The following is a 24,101-nucleotide window of genomic DNA, read 5'->3' on the forward strand; positions in this document are numbered from 1 at the left end:
AAATGCAGTAGGGACATTTACAGATTGAAACAGTTCTTGGTTAGTGGTTACAAGGTTCTGTTCAGTGTACTGTCACACGTGCTGCTTCACTCTTTATTCTTTTTATCAAATCTGTGTATCAAAACGGACCCCTTAGCCTCTGCTGTTAAAGACTCCGGCACATCATGAGGCCGGAAGAATCCAGAGCAATTGTGGCTTTACTGTTTTATGAACCCGCAGTTACAGGGGTGAAACTGTCACACAAGAGGCCTACAGAGCCCCAACAGTTTTTCTCCCTTTATTTCTCTCCCTTCATCTTTTCTTCTGCCTGCAGAACGAGCAGTGAAAGAAGTGACACCTTTATTTCCTAGCCCTGTTGCAAGCCAAGTATGAGGCAAGCAGGAGAGGAAATGTTGAACGTAAGAGCTGGGAGTTGCTTTTGTCTAGAAATGTTGATGTAACAAGGTTGAGTTATTTTATGTGTCTTAAAAGTCTTCCAAACAAAATATTTTGAAATAACCAACAGAAAGTGCCTGGTACTTCTCATCAGATGAAAGTGTCAGTGGCAAACTCCAGGTGCTCCTCTTACAGCGCCTCCAATACACTGCCCAGGTGCCATTCAGCTGGCGCAAAGAACAGTCAGAAGACAGCCAGTATCAACACTGTGAAATACAGAAAACCAAACTAGGGTGTGTTATTTTCCCTCTGCTCAGACATACTGACCATCTCTCACGTTGACAGAGATGACATCTCCCTAGAACGCAAACATCCACCACAGCAACAACGACCCTTGTACATTGATATAAATTTTTTGAAAGTCAGTTGGGGGGGGAGGATTGGTAGGAAAAAAAAACCCCAAAGCAAGGCAACAAGTATACGTTGTCTGCCAACAAGAATAAAGTTCCTTTCCAGGCTTTCTTTTTTGAGAAATTTTTCTTTTATCTTTAATAGCTGGGAAGGGTTGTCCATTGGCTTTGGCAGTGTTTTGTTTTAGGTACGCACAGAGCCAACACAAGCACAGTAAGATACAGTTTCTAAGGAGGAGCCACCTGCAAACACAGCTCTTTTCTGTTTCCACTGTGATTTCAGAGGGAGGTAGGGAAATGGGAGCCCTCAGGCAAACAGCTGCCACGTGGGAAGGCAGGCAACCCCAGAGCACCATTAAAAGTCAGTGGGAACAGCTAAGAGTAGACGTCCCTACTTTCTAGTGTCAGTAGAAGTCAAGAGAAATGACATTGCAATGTGGAGGAGATCTGTTGCTTTATAAAATCAAGAGGTCACAGATGGCTGCCTGCAGCAAAAGGCAGATGCTCCTCTAGCGGGGGTGAGGGCAGAGCACGTTTCCTCCACACCCACTGCTGATCGAGGGGAGAGCCTCAGATTTTGCAGCATTTGGGTAGCAGGTAGAGTGATGAACCCCCTCTCCCACCCCTTTTCAGCCTCCTAAATATCCCCTCAGGCCACAGCTCCTCTGCCACAGCCTTTCTTTCCTTCATGTTCCTTTTCCAACCCTTTTCCATCCCAAGAGACTCTCTCTGTCTGCCCATAATCCCTTTCCTCTCTTCCCCACTGCCATGTCTTTACCTTTCATGACTGTGGACCTTCTCCCTCACCACCGCAGTGGGCTGCAGGAGTCTGGACCTGGCCTTGCAGACACCTTCTTCCCTGGAACACTTACTATGTGAGTGAGGTACAGGACCAAATTTCATGTGACTGAAAGTCTCTTGTGCTGCTAAAGCCTTTTTTTTGGCCTTTTTGTATCTGGATTTTGCTCTAAGTCTCAAATGCTGATGTGGAGAAGGTGTCTCACTGGGACAAAAAGCATGGCAACTCACAAGCAAAATGCACAAGTTAAAATTGGAGTGCTATAGTACTTTTTTAATGAACATGTAGCCTCTCCCTGATACTTCATGATGCACACTCAGAGCCGTGTCCATCGGTATTCCCTTGTCATAATAAAATACCTGTGCTGTAGCTGGCAGTGATGTTTCCCCTTCCATGGTGGTGGAGACAAGGATTACTAGTGCAGCTGCTGCAATTACTTTCTTTAGCTCAGCAGCTTACAATAATAATTCCAATTAAAGTAAGCCTGTGGAAGGTGCCGGACTGCTGGCTCTGCTGAGCAAGGCCCTATACCCAGCCATAAAATTTGAACTTTAGTAGCTGTAGCAGCCAAGCTTTCTCATGCTGTCTTGAGCATTTATCCTTCCCTCCCACACCCAGAGGAAATAAATAGCGCTCAGCTGGGTCTGTGTCTCCACCCTCTCTCATGAACTGAGGTCTGTGGTAGAAGTGAAGGTTTAGGTTTGGGGGCTGTGTATTCACAGTCCTGCTCTCAGCCTGTGATGACAAATGCCAGCTCAGCCACAGTTCATGTTTGCACCAAACGCAGATCAAAGGAACCATTTGTAGGAGAAGGTGAAGCTGTGAGCCATCACAGTTATACCTTGGATAAACTCTACTTTTTTTTTATATATATTTTTTTTAATTGGAATTAAGCCTTATCTTGGTGAGACCAGCTGCAGGGAGGCTGGAGAGGAAAACGTGAGCTGCAGGAGAGAAGACTTGGGAAAAGGAAGCCAGTCTCTATGTATGTGAATGGATTGTCAATGCCATCTCTGTAAATAATTTAAGCAATTACAAGCTGGAGAGGCATTTTGCTTTTTATGCTTGTCTTTTTCATCAGGAAGGGATGATGTGGGCTACTATCACTCGCTCAGTCCAAAAGTCACTTCACTGCCTGAAATAATATGACTTCTTTTGTTACTGACTTGTTAAAGCCAATGACTTCAAGGATACCTGTAGCTCATCCTCCACCAGCCACCCCTCTTAATTTCAAAGTCAGAGACAGCTTTAGCAAGCAAGTTTTCACCTTCACTGTAAGTCAAATGGCCGGCAAAAGCACATTGTTTTTTTGAATCTCTTATGACTGGTTGCTCACCATATTGGCATATCATTGGCTGAATATCACAGAGTAGACCTGGGGGGAAAGGCACATTTTAATTTTATTTTTTAATATCTCCAGTTGCAATGGAGAAGGGCTGGAATCTGACATTCATACAGACACTAAAAGAAGCTGCTATTCAAATATTCTGCAGCCAGCTGTCCCCAATGTCAAGGCCAGAAGCCCATTTGGCTGGACTACACAAGTGGCAAAGCAGCAAGACGTTTGTCTGAGAGGTCCGTGAGCAGGCAGAGGACCTGCACTACGGGGGCAGAGTGGGAGGGAGAGGCAGGACAGCTAATGGTCTTGAAGGTGTGAATGAACTCATTTAGGTCAGGGATTCAGAAGGTATTGTGACTAACACAGAGCAAAAGGGCAAAGAAGACGAGCTTGGCAGTTGTCTTGGCCATGTGGAGATTGGTAGATGGTAACTTGGGAAAAAAGATTGTCAGACCCACTGAGTAACAGAGCACAGGTACTGGGGAGCCAGGCACTGTCTTCTTCTTTCAATACATACTTGATTCACTTTAAAACCCCATTTCATTTTGTTGCGTGTTGTATTAAAGCTCAAGACTAAAATAAAGACTAAAATTTGGGGGTTTTCAAACGCTTTGCTGGTCGGCGTGGCCCGCTTGCACTGCAGCAGTATGCCCTGCCACAGGAGGTGGTGTGCTCCGAGGATGCGATGCCAAAGCAGGTCTTGCAGTGCTTAATGTTCCTCATTGACTTGGTTATTAAATGAATCCTGCTGAACGGAGGGGGAAGTGTGGAAGATCTACACTGCAACAGTTTTAAATGAATAAAGTTGCATTCCTGTTTTGTGCGTACCCTCTTTTCTTTTTAATTAAAGCGTAGGCTCACAGAGGAACTATGGGGACATAAAGACTTACGAAACCCACTCCAGTGGTTGCATCCATGTGTGGCCTATTTAGCATTTGCAGAGCTGTTTAATGTGAAGAACTACATTAGATAATTCAAGACAAAGCTCACAGGGAGTCATGTAATGAGACTATTCAGATTATTGTCATGATTAGTCCATTCCCTTCCCTCTTCTTACTTGGGAAATTCATTTAGGCAAGTAGTGATTTTAAGAACATGTGAACGCTGATTGCTAGTTTGCTATGGATCTGGCAAAAAGCCAGGCTTCTGTGGCGCTGGCTACTATAGGCAGTGTGAAATTAAATGTGCACGACCTCACATAACGTTTGATCCACGGGCTTGCAGGCATTCTGCACCTGTGAAAAATCCAAGCCTACCAACTATCAGAGTCACTATTGCATAGGCATATTTCCTCTAGTGTTGTAGTTGAATTGCTTAGCGGTTCAGTCCTCAGCGATCATGCAAACTCAGCACATGTTCACTACCTATCTCTGCTTTGGTAAGGACTTGAGTTAAAAAAGTCCTTTATTTATCCACGGCAAATCCAATGCTTTGCTCTTGACAAGCATATACATATTTCACATGGGAAGGAGGGGAAGATTTCATACTGACAACTTCCCAATTATGTTAAAATTGGATGAGTCCACTGCTATCAAGACATCGGGGATAAAATGCAGTAGTTAGTATAAATAATGTATTTGGCGGTAAGGAATTCATAATGCATTATTAACATCAGGGTAGCACTAGGCAATTGCCTGAGGGCGTTGTACATAATAAGGAGTCACAAAAAAGTCAACTATAGCTCAAGGTTGTAAATCAGAATCTAAGTGTAATAAAATTTATAAATCCAATAAAATCAGCCTCAAAAATTAGTCTCAATTTACAAATCTATGTATCGTATATAGGACTGACAATATCTGTATTCTTAAAGAGATTCTGCAACATTAGACTACCCATAAAGGGCAAATTCTGACCTCATGAATATCAGAGGAACTCAGTGCATCATTTTTCAATTAAAAATTAAATTTTTAATAATGAAATTTTCCTTATCTTCTAGAGTAAGAAAAAAATGCCCCCAAATAATAGCAAACACATGCTTTTACAACAGAAAAGGACTGCAGAGAGGGCTGACTTTTCATATCGAGCCTCACAATTTACTTTCAGCCAAGTTTTTTTCCACCGCCTGGTTGCTTTAGTGGTAGCAGGGGCGCCTCCTTGCCTAGGGAGATGCCAGTGAGAGGCAGCGCAGCAGTTCCTCCCTGCACCCTGCAGAGTTGCCGCATGGGACCACAGGCCATCCATGGTGTTTTCCGAGGCTGCAGAGGCTGCTTTGTGCCACCCAGCCAGACGGGGCCTGAAGAAACATGTGGGCTGTGAGACTGAAAAACCAACTGTGATGCAAGTTATGCTGTCTGAGGGTTACAACTGGCTTTTCTGGTCATTTTGTGGGGTTTTGTCTCATGTTGGTGGCTCACAGCCAGTCTATGACTAATGTGATCAGTGATCCCAGCCCTGTGGAATGAGCATCCTCCATACAGCAGGAATTTTTATTAACAAATACCGCAGTGCATGACCCTACACTTCAGTTTGGAGGGGGAGGATGACATGGCCAATGCTCTTGCTCCAATGACGTCATCACTGCTGTGTTGTTGGCGTTTGCTACCCACTTTCGAAGTGCTGCGAGAACAGGCTGCGCAGCAGAGGCGTTCCTTTTCGCAAAGGTTTGGCATATTTTTTTGTCTTAAATTGTGGAGCAGACTTAACAAAACAACTTTTAGAACTGTAAAAAAAATTGCTTCCTTGTTTGTACGCCATAGCATATTGCTGTTAAGCATTCAGTTTTGGATCTGTAATATTTTGGAGAACTAGCTCTTAATAAACAAAACCAAAGGGAGACTGGTAAGTTTAAGCTGTTTGAGTGTCCTCCAGTGTTGAAACATGTTTGATTTAAGCACAGAAAGATCCATTAATGCCTATTTATGATCTATTTTTAGAGTCATTCCAAGCAATTACTATTCATATGACTCAAGCACCTAGGCCGAATTCTAGCCAGGCAATAAAAGGATATTTTTGTAATGCCAGAGAGACTATTGAGCAGATTTGGAGGAAAATACAAATCAACTGTTAGCCTGATAAAGCCATGCACACACTAACTCAGTTTCTGGAGCTCTTGATAACTCAGGAAACATTCACACTCGAAAATCAGACACAAACCAGCACATTGGTGCAGCACTTTTGGCTCTGTAATGTCTGTGGTTCCATGCTGTTACGGTGCAGGGAGGGGCTGGAAATGAGCTCACCAGTCTCCATGCCCATCTTTGCTCTCAGCAGTGAAGAATGTGAGAAATACTGATGCGAAGTTTCCTGCGGAGACATCAGGCAAAGAGAGATGGACAGACGCATATGCTGGCAGACACTCTTAGAGGTGAATACATGTTCACAAAATCCCTTGCTCTCACACATTGAGGATCTTCCTTTCCTTCCTTCCCATGTGGACCCCAAACGAGCCAAAGCTTCATTTTCTTTTTTTCCCCAGTTCTACTCCTCCTGACACTCCTTTACCCCCTGATGTCTAATTTTTTGCCTCCATCCTTTCTTTCCCTGTTTCAGGACTCCAGGGAAGAGTGCTGCAGCAGGGCCACCGCAGGTGCCCCTGCAGGGCGGAACAGCCGGGAGGGAGGGCTGGCCAAGGCAGCTGCAGATACTCGGGAACCACTGCCAGATAAGCCCTTCAGCATCACACATGTGCGTTGCTCCAGATTAATTCTAGAGTGGTTAACCAGTTCAGGAAGGCAGCGGGGGAGTGCTTTTGCGTCCAAATGAGGGCAACGAATATCAGGATACCTGAGCCAGCCACAGGGGAATGGCAGGTTAAGACAGGGTGCACAGGAGACCCCTTACTCTTCTGGAGCAGCACCTGGAGGCCAGGCAAGATACCGGAGGGTGCCTAATGGCAACTGTGCTTAGACACCTTGGAAGGACTTGTAGATTAACTACCTCACAAGGGAAAGAAGTCCTCAGCACCGTGAAAAATTGTGCCCTGCAGTCAAGATCTGCACTTCAGAAAATTCGTTTTAGGCTAAGAAAGCAGAAAGGAAACAGGCAAAGAAACTAATAACCCCGCCTTCATAAAGCATTTATTTTTATTTGAAAACATTATACAGGCATTACATTGCCACAGCCAGTCCATATAGGAGCATGCAAATATCAAAATGGAGAACGGTTTGTTCAGCTTTTCGATGCAGGATTCGGGGTTGGGATTTTGTTTGCTTGGTTTTGGTTTTGGTTCGTATTTCCATCTGCGGTGTCAAGATTAGTGTGCTTTATCATGGCATTTAACAATAAAATCCTACCCATGGGGTAAAATTTATATTTGTAGCTAGCGCAGGAATACTAAACAGTTTTAAAAAAAAAAAACAGGAAAGAAAATGATACTACACGCTTGTCAAAATGTTAATAGCACAAGTTAGCAATCTCTACACTATACATTGAAACTTCTTATGACACAGTGGTGCAAAATTTTCAATTGCTTGGTCTATCGTTGCCTGGTTTCAAAGTTTATAGCTGGAACAAAGACAAGGTCTGTCTCCCAGTGACGGTTTTCATCCAGTAGCAGAAAATTACATCAGTCTTGCTAAGGGCTGCACAGGGCCAGCAGTATAACAGAGTTTCAGTTTGTTCAGGCAAGGAGCTATACAGAGCTAGAGACGTCCTATGCAACACGGAGAGTAGCTGCCGGTTAGATAGCTGAACCTTTGCTGGTGCGTACTGAGGCCTCGAACTGCAGAAAACAAGCAGGTAGGAGTAACGTTTTCCTGTACTAGACCTCAGTTCTTCAGTCAACACGGTTACTTGTAAAGCTATACTACTGTTTTCCTTTGAGGTCCATCCAGCGATAGTGCGCTGGTGCTCATCCAAGTATCCACCTTGTTTAACGGGAGACACAGACAGTGAAGCAACTCCACTTTGCACATTAAACTCTTCCTGTGTGTATAACACAGGGGGTGGTGGCTGGGCGCAGAGGGCACACCAAAACATTCATAACCTATTTCCGTACAACAGAGGCGTTTAAAATAGTCTATAAAAATCACTTCAGATGGCACCTCTCAGCCACCCGTGGATCGCAAACCCTTGTATGTAAAAACTCCCAGCCCAGTGACCTGGCTGGGAGATGCCTCCTGCCCAGCTGTTTCTGAGAAGACTCTAACGAACATCTACAAGTTAGTGTCAGAAAACTGAAGAGGGGGAGGTGGAAGGACTACAAACATTTGGCTTAAAAATAAATACTAATAATGAAATTAACCAAAACGATTATGCAAAAGGAAGGAGTTGTAAACATGAAACAAACACACACCCACGCAATCCTCAAAGGTCTCAAGACCAACATGGGGACTAATGTTCTGAGAAAGGTATTTAATTGGTATAAAAGGTAGCAAAAAAGACTGAGATGACAGGTGCCCACCAGTGTGCCTCTGGGTACCTGAGGGAGCCGTGGTGGTTGTAACCAGAGCCCCTGCTCCTGGGCAAGGTATGAGACCCACCTCAAGTCAAAGCCCTCCTAGGGCTTGACCCAAGGATGCTTGCTGGCCCCTGTGCATGAGGGCTTCACCTGACCATGTGCTTCCCACCTGGACTTCTACCTACAGGCCTTACCTCGAAGTATTAGGTAATCTTTCTTGTGTGGTTTTTAATTTTTTTTTCTTTGAATCCCATAGTATTTAGACTTCCCTTAATATCCCCAGAATACCGCCTCTGTTTCTCTGTGGGAATCTTTTGTTTTTTTTTTAATCCTCAATGGTTTAAGAGAAGAAGCTTGGAAACATGAGCGCTAAAAGGATTAAATAAACAGAAGGCAGGGAAAAAAAATCATACATTTGTTATATTTTTAAAACCAAGCCATCATAACCAAAGCTTTTGGGCCAGTTTTGGCCATGATTTGGCAACACTGTGGACCCTTCCCGCAGCTGCAGTAGGATCATGGCAGACAGCCTGAACACGGTGGGACAGGAACTGCCTCTCCTCTTCCTCCACAGCGAGAATAAGATACAACATGCTTCTGCTGTTCAGTAGCATTTTGGCATTTACCACTTCATGTATATTATGCATACATACTTCTCCCAGTCTGCTTCAGGGAAGTAGTCCCTTCTACATTAAAGCAGAACAGGACTATAAAAGATGAATGTTACCTCAGCAGAAATTCATCCTGCTTGGTTGAACTGTGTGGCCTTTCTAATCTCCAGAGTACAGATGGATTTTTTTTTCCTTTTTAAAATAGAAATAGGTAAGTTGTATTATTCAAACATGATACCCTACCTTTTTGCTTGAGACAGACTTCTTCAGCAGAATAACATTCAAAGCAAATTCACCTTCTCTGCCCACAAGCAAAATATTCATCAACCCTGCCGTAAACTCCATTTTCAAATACAATGAACGTATACACACTTCTACAGCACTATTGTGTACTACTTCATCTCCTTCCTTCTGAAGACCCTGAAGCATTTTAAAATAACTTGGTCCCATAGCACCCCTGTGAGGTAGGTAAAATATTATTCCCATATATACAGATTGGGAAACTCAGCCACACAGAAGGTAAGTCATGCCCAAGATCACGCAGAGATATGGCAGATATGTGAATAAAACCAAGCTCTCCTGGATCCCTCTCCTATCTGTTAGACATAAGACCATCTCCCCTTCCTTAATTCTACATTAAAAATAGAGGATGGATGTTAAAACAACAATTTCCTTTTACTGGGCTCTAAGAAGAGCAAACATAAAGGCAGAGATGGATTTTTCATGGTGGTGACTAAGATTTCTCCCATTCTGATAAGGCTCCTGGAGCAGAAGTACAGTTGTGGAGCATACCCTTACTCTTTTCACATGCCCCCAGGAATCTAAGAAAACTGCTGAATGAATTCTTCTGCTAGCTTTGTCGTTATTGAAAAATAATTGGTTGCACCCTGCCAGTATGAATGCCTTTGCGCTACTGCAGCAACACCAGCAGATGGTCCAGTCTTTCTGCTCACAAATTCCTTGCTTAATCTTCCTGATTTTTACAATTTGTGGGTTTTGGTGAAAAACGGACACATTTCTAAATAGCTATTATTAGAATAATGAACCACAGGAGACTAAGCAAACCGGAACAGCAGAAGGCGCCCTCGATGCACTGAGTATCTAAAATAAGTGCTCTGATCCACATGATATGTCATCTTTCCATGGAGAAGTACAATACATAGGAAACTAGAAAATGCGTTTTTCTTTTTACAGATTAAAATTTAAAAAGTAAGAAGTCTGTTTTAAGTCACGACTACAGAGAAACTAACTCCCTGTCACCTGATGCAGAACCTCAGCCGCTAGGAAATCTGCCATGGATCATAGAGAGGTCAATGCTTGAGTACTTCACTTCTGCAAATATAGAAAGGCTAAAATGCTGCCTTATACCTATTCCTAGAATAGAGACGGATATTGTAAGTTGTCCCTCCTCTGGATTCATGGAACAGATTACCCAGAAAGGGCAACTAGACAGATAGCACAGATGAATTCGTTGTCTTTCCCTCACCAAATCCAAGGTGCTAGCAAAAATGTGTCAGGGTATTGCTACCACAGGTAACCCATCTAATTTGTGCAAACAAACAAATCTTACAGAGAAATTAACAGTGACTGCACAAGTGTATTTTCTGTAAAAAGGTGGCTTTTCCACAACTGGTGTGGCTTAGGCATAATATCACTCAATAGGTGCAAAAACACCCTTCCGTGAATTTTTTTTTTAATTTCAGCTTACATATTGAATATCTTTCACAGGTAGTTTGACATTAACCGATTCACATACAGCAGTTTGTATTGCAAACATGCTGCTCGTATCGTAAACGAGGGACTGGAATCTCCTTGCAATGAACACCCTGGAACGATTAATTTGTATATTTATGAGCTTTCCTTATTTGCTACCTTGCAGCTCACCGGTGTAACTGCACCTGGTAAATACCTTTCTCTATGTACAATACAGAGATAATGGATATACGAGCTCCACTGAATCATCAGTAGGTGATCAACAGCCCTGGGTTTAGGCAACTCTAACATGAGGCTCCTCTTCTGTCTCCTGCCCCAGGCTGGTGTATGTTACCGAAGGCTCCAGCTGGCCAGTGGCTGGCAGGTCTACAACAGGTCCTGAAGGGTTTCGAAACTGCTTGTACACTCGAGGATCCTGGGCTACGTAGGTGGATGTAGAAGAGTAGAGCACCAGCCCAACAAGGATAGTGAAGAATGACAACAAGTAAAGTCCTGAAAACTAAGCAGAAATAAAAGTGAAGTCATTAGACACAGCACTGGTTATTCCGAGATCACGAAGACCCACAAATGGGGTAGGCACAGACCCTTGTTTTGGCATGAAAGGCACTGAACAAACCCCTTATCCCTGGAATGTTAATTTTTTATGGGAAAGTCTCTTTGAAAGTTGGTTTGCTCCCATTAACTTCCTTGTCTTCCAAAACCAACAGCTAACCAGTGCCTTCCCATGACCCAGACATCTTAAGAATTGGTCAGTGGGGCTTGGGAAAGCTGGGTTCTCGTCACAGATCCAAAGCTGATTTTGTTGTGCTTTTAGACAAGCCAACTGCTTCTCTGAGTGCAAGTTTCTGTGGCTCCAGCGTGGCGTGGCATGATCTACAGTTGTCTGACAGGTAGTGGACAAATCTGAAGTCAATTACAGCTACACTACATGTCCGCGAAGTATAACATGCCATTGGTAATATAAAAAAGATAATTAAATATGCATTTAAATAATTTAACTAAATATTTAAAACATATATACTTACAAAAGTATTTTAATAAAGATACTTAAAAAGCCCACCTGCAGCTTCTCTTGCTTGTAAACAGAAAGCAGATGCTAGAAGATTAATGTGATTACAGAGAGGATGAACTTCAGCTGTGAAACATGCTCTGGGTTGACCTCAAGAGGTTTGAAAGTACTTATGGAGGGCAGTTAACCAAAAGCTCAAGTACACATACCTTGGCACACAACTCCATTAGATCAGAGTTCAGCCTGAATTTTCTGACATATCCAGACTCAGTGTGCCCGGACTAAAAATACAACCCAAATAATGTTTTTGGCAATATGTTAGTCCTTGCAGATAAAGATAGAGGCAGGGATTTAAAAGTACAGACCACTGGATATTAGCTTCAGATACTGGGTTTCTACTATGAGGGATACAAAAATGGCTTTAAGCCCATATGACTTGTCTCCTGATCCTAGACTTCAAGTTATTTCTTCTTGCATGCTGTGTGTGCAAAGCCACAAAGGGCAAATTGTATAGCCAGCTGCTTGGTGGGGATGTAGAACTGGGGATAAACACACCAGTATTCAGCATGACTTTAAAAAGCGCCTGTATTCTGCAACTGTCAGGGATCCCTACTTAGGCACCAACAACTAGCTGCAACCTCTTATTACCTGCTTCATGAGGTACTTCACTATTTTACAGAAAGGTGTCTGAAAATCTGTTTTTTAATCCTAACTGACTACAGTGCTCTGATGGATGCCTTGTTTCCTTTGCACCGTTTTAGCACAGCACAAAGTGGACAGACCAGATTATATTATCTAAGAAGACGCTTTTTAGCAATTCTGCTTTTTATATTTAAATAAAAAATCATTACAGTGAAAGCAAATTTTACTTTAACTTTGAGGCAATGTTAATCTGTTGTCATTTAAAAGACCTACAGAACCTGTGTCCAGCTTCCCGCCTGAGGAAGCACTTGGCTTTTTTAAAGAATCCGCAGTATCTTTGAACGCTTTGGGCATATAACCATGGGGCTGTATGGTTTTGTTTCCCAAAGCTAGCGTGCACATTTTAGGGGGAAAAGCACCGTAATGGGGAAAGCTTAAGATGTGTCAGAAGGCTTACAGGGTAGGAAGAGTTGCATCAGCTGTTAATTACTTTTTTCCAGGAATGTCACCAGGTCTTTATGTGTCATCTGGCAGTATGATTTGATGTAATCATCCAGCTGTCCCACCAGCCACAAAGACAGTGCCGAGCCTCACCCTGCATCTGCTGAAGGATTTCCCCATGTGACACAACTCTGAAAGGACTGTTTAGGCTTAGATCTCCCCCATGTGGCAATCAATCCCAAGTCAACAATTTCAAAGCATTTTCCAATTTATTTTTTTCCCCTATTTTCAGTTCAATTTTGCTCTCAGCACTTTCCACCCCCCCCCACCCCCCCACCCCCCCCCCCCCATTTTCTCTTTGCATGTGAGTGAACTTGGGTAATGCTTGGCAGCAGCGGACTTGACTAAGCTGAAGCAAAACTCAGGAGCCAAATGCATCTAGTTTCCCGAACTGGGAACTAGCTCCCTAGTTTCCCACTGTCCCTCCTTCCCGCCTTATGCCTGAATTTCTCACCCCAGACAGCCAGCTGGCTTGCTCCACTGAATAACCAGAGTGCCAGCCAGATTTGTGATTGCCTTGTGTCCTGCTGTGAGGAATCTGTGGGGCTTCCAGCAGCGAAATGTGCCCTTTTTCTTGCTCTAGGAGCTGCCCAGCCAAACCCAATTCTCTTTCGTTTTAGTTCGTGGCTCCAGCTCTACCATATCCCCCTGCTCCTGGCCATGCCTGTCATTCCTCTCTCAGCAGCTTCCTTTTGCCTGGCAGTGCCATGGCAGTGTCCCGTCCAGTGGCAGCTCTCCAGCCTGGGAGAAAGGGTTTGGACAAAGCTGGGGGAAATCCAAACAAAGGCCTGTGAATAGTTTGTCTTTGGTATCTATGCACAGCTAGTGCAGAGACCCTGGATCCTGACAGCCCTATAGCAATTCCATCTTTACCTTCCTTAGGAACAAGTTAAGGTTCGGGCTGAATTGTTTTCTATAGCAGGTCTCTGCAGCACTGAAGTAGAAGGGTTGTTAGTAAGGTTAACACAGGAATATACATTGTACGTATATGAGAAATCTCTAGTTTTTGTCAATACTCTGTCAGTTTGACCCAAACCTCCTTGAAATCAATGGGTATCTTCCTCCTCTTAAAATGGCAGTGAATCCAGCAGTGTGATGGGAGGATGCAGACTTAGTTCATCAGATACAAAATTTGTTGTTCACTGTGCTGTGTTCCTCAGAGTCTAGCTGAAATCTTTGTATTTTATTGAAGATAGGATTTCCAGGCACACTCTACTGCTGTATCTACATGTAGGTGTTGGATGGTTTTTTTTTATCTTGACCTGCAAACCTCATCTGCTGAGATTCACTGATAATAGACAGCAAAAGAGACACGTTCAAAACTGGCAGAAAGAGCTATTCCTAAGAAATGAAGTGAGAGAAGATCATTTTTCATTGCTACTCTCTATGCAACTGCAGTGCCAAACTGCAGGCTCTCAGAAAGTGTGTAATTCCTCTCTTTGGCTAAAAAGCTACTTGAGAATGATATTGTGCTTCATTTTTCTGACTTATCTCTCACTTTCTCCAGACACATATTTCCTCTAAGAAAAAATATTTTAAAACTATTCAGCTTTGTACATCTCTCCAAATCCCACTTCCCTCCATACTAAACAGGATAACTGTAAGCTGTTCAGAGTAACACAGTCAGAAATTGTTTAACTCAGATTAGCGAATGGGTGTCACACACCCTAGAGTAAGCAACCAAAAAAACCCCTATATCATTAAATAATTTTACTATAGATTTTGTATATACACATACAAGTACATATGTATATAAGCTTGCTTAACATGTAGTTATTGATAGACAAGATAACTGTGGTTAAATCAATGATCTAACACTAGACTCCTGGGATTGATTTTTGGCCTATGAATTTCTTTTGCGAATCAAGATTACTTTAGATGACCCTCCATTTCTTACCCATTTAAAAGAGACAGTAACACTTGGTTACTGAATAAAGATGGGTTTACAGAATAAAAATGGGGAATAGGGATATCAGCTTCTGTGGAATAGGCAGAGACCTCATTCGTAGAGAAAAATGAAATGTCTTAGTTACAATAACATTTCAGATTCCATACTGACATGAAAAGCACCTGCCAAAACATACTCAGTAATCAAATAAAATTGTTAATTTATACTATTAATAATACTAATTATTACTAAGTAATAATAATTAAGAGCCCCACAGGCCTCACCATGGCTGCTTTGCTCTGGGATCTGGATGTCCAGAAATGCTTTCCAAACAGAAAGTATTCAATATAGAACACACGATGATATTTACAAACATTAAAATACTAGGAAAACGTAAAAAACGTCTTCTCTAGACATTATGTGGTACCTGTGTTGAAAATAGCTTGCACTAAACTACCATTGATTTTCAGCATATAAAAAGCGCATTTTAGATGCCTGTCAATTTGAAGATAAACATACAAAGCAAAACCTAGACAAATGTAACGAGATAACATGGATAACAAGATTTTCTCAGTCTATCAAAACCTGCAGTGATTCTGGGTGAGTTTCTGGTATTTATCTAAGAGATGGTCCTGGGGGACACAGCCTAGCTGCAGGAGCAGGGGTCTTGTTCCTTGCTCCGATATATGCTACTGCAGAACCCCGCCAGAAAACCACTGCAGCAGTAACGTCTAGCTGACCGCAGAAAATATACGGTGAAATCAGACTGACTTTCTGTTATCCACACACAAATTCTTTTACATCAAAAAAGAACATAACCCAAACATATCTGCAGTGTTTTCTTTCTTTTTTTTTTTTTTTTTTTAAAAATAAAATACCTTACAGCAGTCTACATACAATTGTGGATGAAGCTTACAAAACCAATTTGAATTTTAGTTCATATACAGTATTTTTGTTCCAAGTGAATCAAAATCAGGCATTTTGGGAGTAAGTCAAGCATTACAAGCCTTCTAAAATAAAAAGCAACATAAAGGCATCTGACGACTTAAAAATTTTAAAAAACTAGAATGAACAATTAAACCTTTCAAAATTTACTCCCACTATTTCATATCCCCTACTTCTTATTATTTCTCCATGCAAAACTTCTCTTTCATATATCCTTAAACCATTATGGCTAAAACACTGCCACTATTTCCACTTGAGAGGCTTGTGCTTTGAAGTGATCCAGCTGAAAAGACAGGTACAAAATAAACTTCTTGGTGGGGAGGGAACAGCGCATCTGATTTCATGGTCTTGAATAGTGATAACACAATGAGAGTTGAAGAAAAAAGGAAAGAAAAACTGTACAGAAGGCAGTATATTCATGCCTGGGTCTGGAAAGAGTTGTTCTTCAGTACACAGATCATGAATTTAGAAGGGAAAGCAGGAAGAAAGGGCATGGAATAATCTCTGTATCAGTGCTAGGAAACACTGCACTGACTGACTGACTGCTGCACAGGGAATTTGCAGACAAGAAGTTCTGACTGTCACAGAGGCCCACATCCATGTTACCACTGACACTAGGGCAAAACAATATTCAAAGTGACAAAACCAGACAGATGTGAGTCTGCAGAAAAGCCCACACAGACAAAGAATCTCAGGGATTTGCTAATTTTCGTTTTTCACTCAGCTATTATGATAATGATCATGCCCATTATTACAATGGTTATGAAAATGCAAATTCTCTTTTACTCGGTCCACTGAACTGGAAATAGTCTGCAGGAGCAGACTAGTGGAGTTGCGATGCTCCAACGCCATTTGTATTTCACAACAGCAGCCGTAGATTGAATCTCTTGGTAGGTAATATTAAGCCCAGCTCCTACCCTATGGCAACCTAACTGTGTTTTTTTTAGTGTCTTTAAAAGGAATTTTTTTGTTATATGACTAACTGAAAATTTAGAATTGTCGTGTCTCATATATTCAGTGATGAAGTATGAAATGGAGTAACTACCTTTTCCCCTACCTCATCTAGAAATTTTCCACAATTTGACAAAAATGAATAAAGAAATCAGGTCTATTAATTCAAATTTTAAATCTTAGAGAGAAGCCATCTCCTCAGAATCACACTGATGAAGAGGGACAAAAATGTACGTATCAGGTGGAATTCATTTAGTCCCGTATTTCTGTTGACACCTTCCATGCTCTCCAGACCCGCAGTTCCCACCAATGCCTTATTCCAATCAGTGGGTCTGTGCAGTCTAATGAACCTCTCTGTTTTCTGAATTAATTCAGCTTGTCGCATATGCTGCACAGCCAAACAAAGCTAAGGCCAAGAAGGGCTCCTGCACCAACTTATGTCTTTTCCCCCAGGGTAATTTCACACATGACTACCTGAGCAGGCTGAGCTAAGGGAGTTAAAACCAAATTTCTCTCATTATCTTTTATATAGCAAACAGACATTTCCACTCAGTTTGATGAATTGATCGAGAGACTGAGCTTCTTTTCACGCTGTTTTCTATTTTTGCCTCCAATATAGCAAATGAAGTTCACCGTGACCAAGTGCAGAAGTTGCTCTGTGGGATGCACACACTCTTCAGCCAGCAGAAGTACCAGAAAGGGTGGGGGCTCTGAGAGCTATGAATTTGCACAGTGCTTTCACTTGCATAGCTGGATATTACAGACATATTACTTTATTAATAGGAATGGAAGCCAGCTTCCTAGTCATAGCTTATCATGCTCTCTGGTGACTCCCTCAGCTCAGACCAAAGAGGATCTGGCCAAATTTGTCTTAGGTCAGGACTGTGACTCACTCAAACTATTGCTAACTATTTTTGTCCCAGCCTGTAAGAGAAATGTCTCTGTTTCCCCCTACAGGGGAGGAAGGAATGATCCCTTTGGGATTCAGGGTCTACAATGCTCTTTATTGGGAGAATAATTTGCTGTTTCAACCTCAATTATTGCTGTCTGCCTTCCGGGATGAGCGATAAAGACCTGACCTTTGGCTGATCACTGATCCCAGTTGAGAGTTATGGGCAGAATATTTCCCAGGGATACACAGACATCCTTCCAAAGCTCTAGGCAGGTGATGATACATCTCTGCCATCAACAGAAATTGGGGCTGCCACCACAGTGAAATGCAGTACTTTGTAAAACCCAAATGCACCAAATACCAGGAGGGCTGTTCTGAGTTTTCCAGACTGCGTTCAAACAGATAAAACTCACCCACTTGAATCTTTATATGTCCTGCCAGGTCTCTCAGGTCTTTAATCTAGAGATCCCTAAAGGGACCCAAACCACTGAGATATGGTTTAGCATGTCCTCTCAGCTCTCCAACTGCAGAAGCTTGAGTGCCTAAGAAGAAGTGTTGGTTCTTTTGCTGAGAAGGGTACCAAAGAGTGCTGGACAACTTCAGTAACAATGATAACTTCTGGGCAGGGAGTCCATCCAGTAGCAGCAGGATTGCATTATCTTCACACTTTAATGACCTCCAGCTATTTCCAAGGCAAAATGTGAGGATACAGTCTTAAGTGATGACTTAAGGTCTCAGTTCCCTCTGAACTCAGGTGGGATGCAAAGAGAAATTTGTAGCTAATTCTTCCACATTTTTTTTTTTCTTTTCTATCCATTGGCAGTAACATAAGAAGTTTTTCACTAGATGAAAGAGGCTTGAGCTGCAGGGCATGTCACAACACACCATTGTTACTCATGCTAGTCAGCACCCAAAGCAAGAAGCATCTGGCCTGCTTCAACAACAGTGAAAACCTGACATCAGCCTCATTGCCATTTGGTCAAAACAAAGAAGCCAAAGGAAGGTTTGCGTTCGACAGTTCATGCATGACAGAAAGGCCATAATCCTCAATTCCTGCTGCCTGCTTGCATCCTCAGTGTGCTCTAACTCGGATGAAATGCTGCCTGTTACTATGGCTTATCAACTCCTGCCTATACTGAATCACAAATGTTGCACAGAAATTGTGATGTGAAGTAATCATATGACACATTTTCTGTATTTCCAGTTGATTCTCAAAGATCCTGTTCTAGTGCTTGCACGTTTTACTGTACGTAAAACATAGTTGTCCATGCCTTCTGTCATAAAGCAGCACCCTCTTATTCAGCCCTTGCATGGTATTTGCAGGTGGGCACAGTTTAACTGGTAAGACTGTGGTGAGTGGGAAAGCCCTAAGCTCTTAGATGATTAAGTTATCTATATGGGAGAAAATATGAGGAGGGGGTTAACAGAAAACTGTCACCACAAATTCTGTCAAAATTTGTGAAACCTCATAGTTTTCCTGGAATTCACTGGTGTAATAAAACAAACGTATGAATAAAACTGTTAACATTTGGAGAAAGATCTCCGAGGTTGATGTCGGCAGCTGTAAGGCAAATACTGGTTTTGCACAAATCTGCATTATTTTGTGCTGTTCAGATGGTATCATCAGAAAAATTTCATAATAGGCTGTCCTTTCTAGATATGTGCCTATTAGGGCAAAATGTTTGTGTGAAATGGCTTATATCTTCCTTCCCTGGGTGCTGGGAGAGATGGGACTGCTGCTTTCTCTTCTGTTTCTCTCTGTTGCCTCCCCCATCAGATGTGGAGAAAAAATGAGCCTGTACCCCTGCAGTACCAGCAGTCTGTCTAATTAAAAAGTGCAAGGTAGAATGAGTCCTGCAATCTGTTTCAATCTTATCTTTCTTATAAAATAAGATTATCTTATCTTTCTTATAGGAAAGAGATTTTTATGTGAAGTTAAAACCCTTGTATTACCCTCCTCTAATTTCCTGTGAGCATCCTTACCGGGGGATAAAGGGGGCTTTGTTTTTGGTTATTTTATATATCAATTACTCGGCAAGAGAGTGGTAAAACAGTTATCCTTTTAAATGTTCTTAATACTAAAAGGAGGAGCACAACAGAAATGCTTAATAAAAATAAACACCCTTCTCACTTTTACCTTTCAATATTCTTTGCTGGTTTGCTCTATCAGCTGAAAGTTGCCATGTGCCTTTCTGGTTTTGTGTGTAAGTATATAATACAATAGCAGCTGTCTGCAGTGCTTGATTCTGTATTACTGTGTATGAGGCTAACTGTGTTCAATGTGTTTAAAACCAAGGTTACAATAATTGATTCATCTTGGATCCTTTTTTTATATTTTTCTGCTGAATCTAACAATATATTCCTGCAGTAACGCGTTCCCTGAACGGCGTTCTTTTCCCTCAGCCATACAAACAGGGAGCACTCCTCCACTGAGAAACAAGGAATATGCAGCTGCAGTTACCCCTGCCATGAGGGACAATGTAAGATGTCTGGAGGGAGTGTGATATGGCTGGTTTGCATTGGGGTTCTCCATGGACTGGTGCATTTTCTGCAGGCAACACAAGGCCAAACTTCAGACCTCCAAGAGCTCTCAACTGAGTCAATTCACAAGACAGGCGCACGAGGGAAACAGAATGGAGAGCGTGTGCTAAGCCATCAAATTCTATCCCCCATTACTGTGTAGAGCCAGATCACATATTCCATCTGGCAAATATGCCCTGTCCTCCTGCAAGTAGTATAAGGTATTTTGTCCACTCCCCCTAATCCATTTGATGTCTGTTCTGGAACCTCCCTGCTACAATCGCCAAAAAAATCCCCCCAGTTTCTATTCCAAATTTATGCTTTCTCAGTTTCCACCTGTACGTTCTTATGCTGGCATTGGTCTTTAGTTCAAATAATTCTTCTTTCCTCCCTGTGACTTTATAGCTTAATTTATATATGTTGAGGTATCATAGTCCATCCCAGTCCATCAGAAATCAAAGCTGTGCTACACACAGCAAACATTTTTTAGGATTTGCACATTCAGTACATTGTTAGCAGACACACGCTTACTCTGTCAAGGCTTTGGAGCAGATAAAAGAAAAAGCTCTGGTGTCCCTCTTGGGCCAACCAAAAATACCACCAATAGTAGAAATAACTAGACTGACCCATTTGGAAATAGCTTTGTCACAACTGTGCTCAAATTCCTCCCATCTGTTGCCACAGACATTACCTCACAGTTTGTGCTTCATAGCATTTCTCAATGTCATTCAGTTCTCATTGCCTGATATTTTAATCCTTTTTCCTACTGATGTTGCCAAAGCTATTACTATACAGTTACTACACAAGACTCGTCTTCAGACCAACTCTTTGGGACCTCCATCAGCAAGCTCCTTCTAGCAAGCTGTTTCTCTCTCAGCACATTGCCTTGTCCTTTGTCCTCATTAGCCCGTTTCTTACCTAGCTTTCGATCTTTTCGGTGTTAATCCTGTTTCTTAGCTTAATCGATAATTTCTACACTGCACAGTACAAAAGTCTTACAGATTAGATCTACCATTTGTCTTCTGTCTACAAAAATCTGTTAAATTATCAGACAGACATCAGATTTAAATTGGCATGATTTACTCTTTGTGAACCAGGTTGCATTTTATCCTATTTTCCATGTCCCTAATTATTCCTTCCTGTTGTGTACTTCTGATTTTAGTTTATTGCCCACTCCATACGCAATTCTGCCAACTGTCTATATTCCAAAGCTTGAAAGTATTCAGAATATTGTGTTCTGTTTCTACTTCTGATGTAGTAACTTCCATTTCTATTAATTATTGTGCATTGTCTTAATATTTAACTCTCATCCTTACTGAATGTGACAGAAGGTCCCAATTTTGTTTTGGTGCCAAACTAAAGGTTGTTTAATTTTGGCCTCTGCTGTCTTTGCATAGTGAAACTATTTCTTCTCTTCATATACAAGAACTTTTTGCTGTTTGTTTCACTTTCTTCTTCATTGCCAGGCTTGGTTTATCTTTTATAGCAATTAGACTTTAGTCCTTTTCTTTTTCACCTGTACAGTATCAATTTTCTTTTGTGATTATTCTCTATTCCTTGTTTTCTGTTTGTCCAGTTGGATCTGGAGCTCTCCCCTACAAGTTCTCCTCTTGTACTTAAGATAAAAAATCCAGATTGCTTTAAGTCAAAGTAATTTCAGATCTCCTTCAGGCCAATTTAAGCCTTTTAAAGACCTTAAAGAGTAGATACTCTTGCTTGCTAAACTTAACACATGCAGGTGGTGGGAATAACTCCAGAAGTTTACTCCAGTTAACCAAGTTGCTTAGCAGCAGTGCTGACGACAAGTATCTATCCCATATAATGGGCTTGAAAGCTTCCAGTTCAGTGGGAAGAAGGAGTTTAGACAAAAAGAAGATGCTTTTTGAAGACTTTCTTGCAGTTAATAAAACACCTTACTGCTTAGATTGAAAGCATGTAGAAGTGATGCCTTCTGACTGATGTCTGCCTGTTGATTCATTCCTTCATTTTAGTAGGAAATAGAAGGTAATTTGGATGCTTTAACCCTGTATATCTGTAGCATTTATTGATTTGGCTGGTAAGAGGCACAACTGGAGAAAGCACTTCAAGCCAGTTAGTTAATCAAAACAGATAAATGAATTCATTTCCAATTTTACATATGTTTCTCCCCACCAGCTCATGGGCCATGTGGATGGCCAGGCATAATTCTTAACACACTTCCTAAATATTCTACCTTCAATTCTGGAAACAAGGACTTAATTCTGTAAGAAATTGAGCTATTGGACTTAACCCTTAGCATTTGTTTCCAAGATAATTCTGTCTACATCTCTGGGGAACTTCTAGCCTTTGTTTCCATATGCTAACGTGGAAATAGCACTGAATTTGAAGAATCATAATTCATTATTTTTGTTTTTGGCTGTCTCCTCTGGGTTGCAAATTATTGCTGAGGAATGTAACTTGACACATTCATTGCAATCCCTTGTCTTCAAAAGTATGTGTGACTTGAGAAATGATGAGGTTCTCATTTAATTTTTCCCCCCACACAAATAATTATCAAAGTCAGCCTCTTGGTCTTTGTTTTCATATTCATTTGGAAAAGGTACGTTTTCAGTAAGATCCAGCTTTTAATAGGATGTCTTTGTTATGTTTTTCTGTCTGTGCTTTTTCTTGTAATAAAATACAGTTTTCATTACACTATTATTTGCTTTCTGCAGTTCATTCAAACCATTGTCTTGTTCTCTGTTGTTATGCATTTGTATTGCTCCACTCCCCCAAATTTCATTTTTTAGTCCATGCTCACCAGCACCTTTAAAACTCATACAGTTTTGTTGAAGGTTTATCATTTGAGAGTTAATTATTTCCAATAAAAGGAAGATTTCTGCTAGTATGTCTGTGCTTTGATATTGGGTAGGAATTATAAGCACTTCACCTTTACCTTCCACAAGGCTCTTCACTACTTTTTCCAAAACACTTTATTTCCTTCAGAGTGCAAGAATTAAACTTCATAATATACTCTGTGGTATATTTAAGAGATCTCTGAACAACTTTTCTCTTATATTGAAACACAAAAATAATTCAAACAAGGTAATTTGAGATAACCATTATTTGACTCCAAGTGTTCAAAGCCCATTATTATGATACTTGGCTTTTTGCATTTCTTTAAGTTAATAATATCCAACTACTAACTCTAAATGAAAATGATTGATGGATGGAGGCCTATGCTAAATGTAAGGATACCATTGCATGTTCCACTAGGTATTGCTGTTGCTTCCCTTTGGCTGTCACAGTGCTCATGTGTCTGGAGAGCTGTTGAGCCTGGGGGCAGAGATGGGGACAGAAGAGACTAGTGGGATCACCTCTTCTGACTGCAAACAGCAGTGACTTCAAATTAGATACAAAATGAAACAGCATCCTGAGTTACACACAAGCACCCCCAATTTCCTAATGATTTCTCACTAGTTCCCTGAACAGTGCTCTCCCTCACCTACCCCTGCCAAGAAAGCAATGAAGACTTGGGGATGATGGACTCAGCGTTCTGCAAGGTGTTGAAAACTCAGGTCCCATGACAGTGATGTGAATTACCTTCTTCAAGCAGTCAAAACGTATTCTTCTTTATTATCCATGTTCAACTCATTCTCCAAAGACAACTCTTTGTTCAGGACTTAAGAAAGAGTATTTTATAACAACTGAATGCAATATCAACCCTCAGCGTAACACTGTCCATATAGGGAAATGTCAATATTGGAAACTTACAATCTTGTGGTTCCTCTTCATTTTGTATAAAAAAAAACTTAGAGGAAACTAATAGGTTCTATGTGAAGATGTAAAACCTTTGTTCTTTATTTTGTTTGAAAAATAACAAGTTCTTACTATTAGGTAAGTAGATCACTTCCCAGTGCCTTGTAGGTCAGAGCACTTAAGTGGTTCGTTGCAAGCAACTCTGACCATCAATTTAAGTAGATTGCACAGGCAGACACACTGCCTCTCTTCTTTCTCTGGGGACCATCTGTGAACAGGCTGATTTTACACATTTGTTTACTACCGTTAACATTTACGTTCTTTTTTCATTTCATGTATTCTTTTGAGTAGTCAATATCCACTAGGCAATTTGCTATCCACTACGACCAAAGGCAGAACTCAGTCACATAGTGGTGCTTTTTTTCACCGGACTGGTTGGATTGCCAGTATA

At 41.4% G+C, this 24,101-nt stretch overlaps 1 protein-coding gene across 1 annotated transcript in view; it reads right to left on the minus strand.

Annotated features, from left to right (window-relative positions):
* Positions 1-6,921: 6,921 nt before the first annotated feature.
* The window catches only part of SLC35F1 (solute carrier family 35 member F1), a 250,559-nt gene continuing 233,379 nt past the window's right edge, over positions 6,922-24,101 (minus strand). The window contains exon 8 of the mRNA XM_064447402.1: positions 6,922-11,084. Coding sequence (XP_064303472.1) covers positions 10,860-11,084 — 225 coding nt within the window. The 3' untranslated portion in view covers positions 6,922-10,859. The remainder of the gene's footprint in view (positions 11,085-24,101) is intronic.

The sequence above is a fragment of the Phalacrocorax carbo genome, chromosome 3 (genome assembly GCF_963921805.1).
Source record: "Phalacrocorax carbo chromosome 3, bPhaCar2.1, whole genome shotgun sequence".
Lineage (NCBI taxonomy): Eukaryota > Metazoa > Chordata > Aves > Suliformes > Phalacrocoracidae > Phalacrocorax > Phalacrocorax carbo.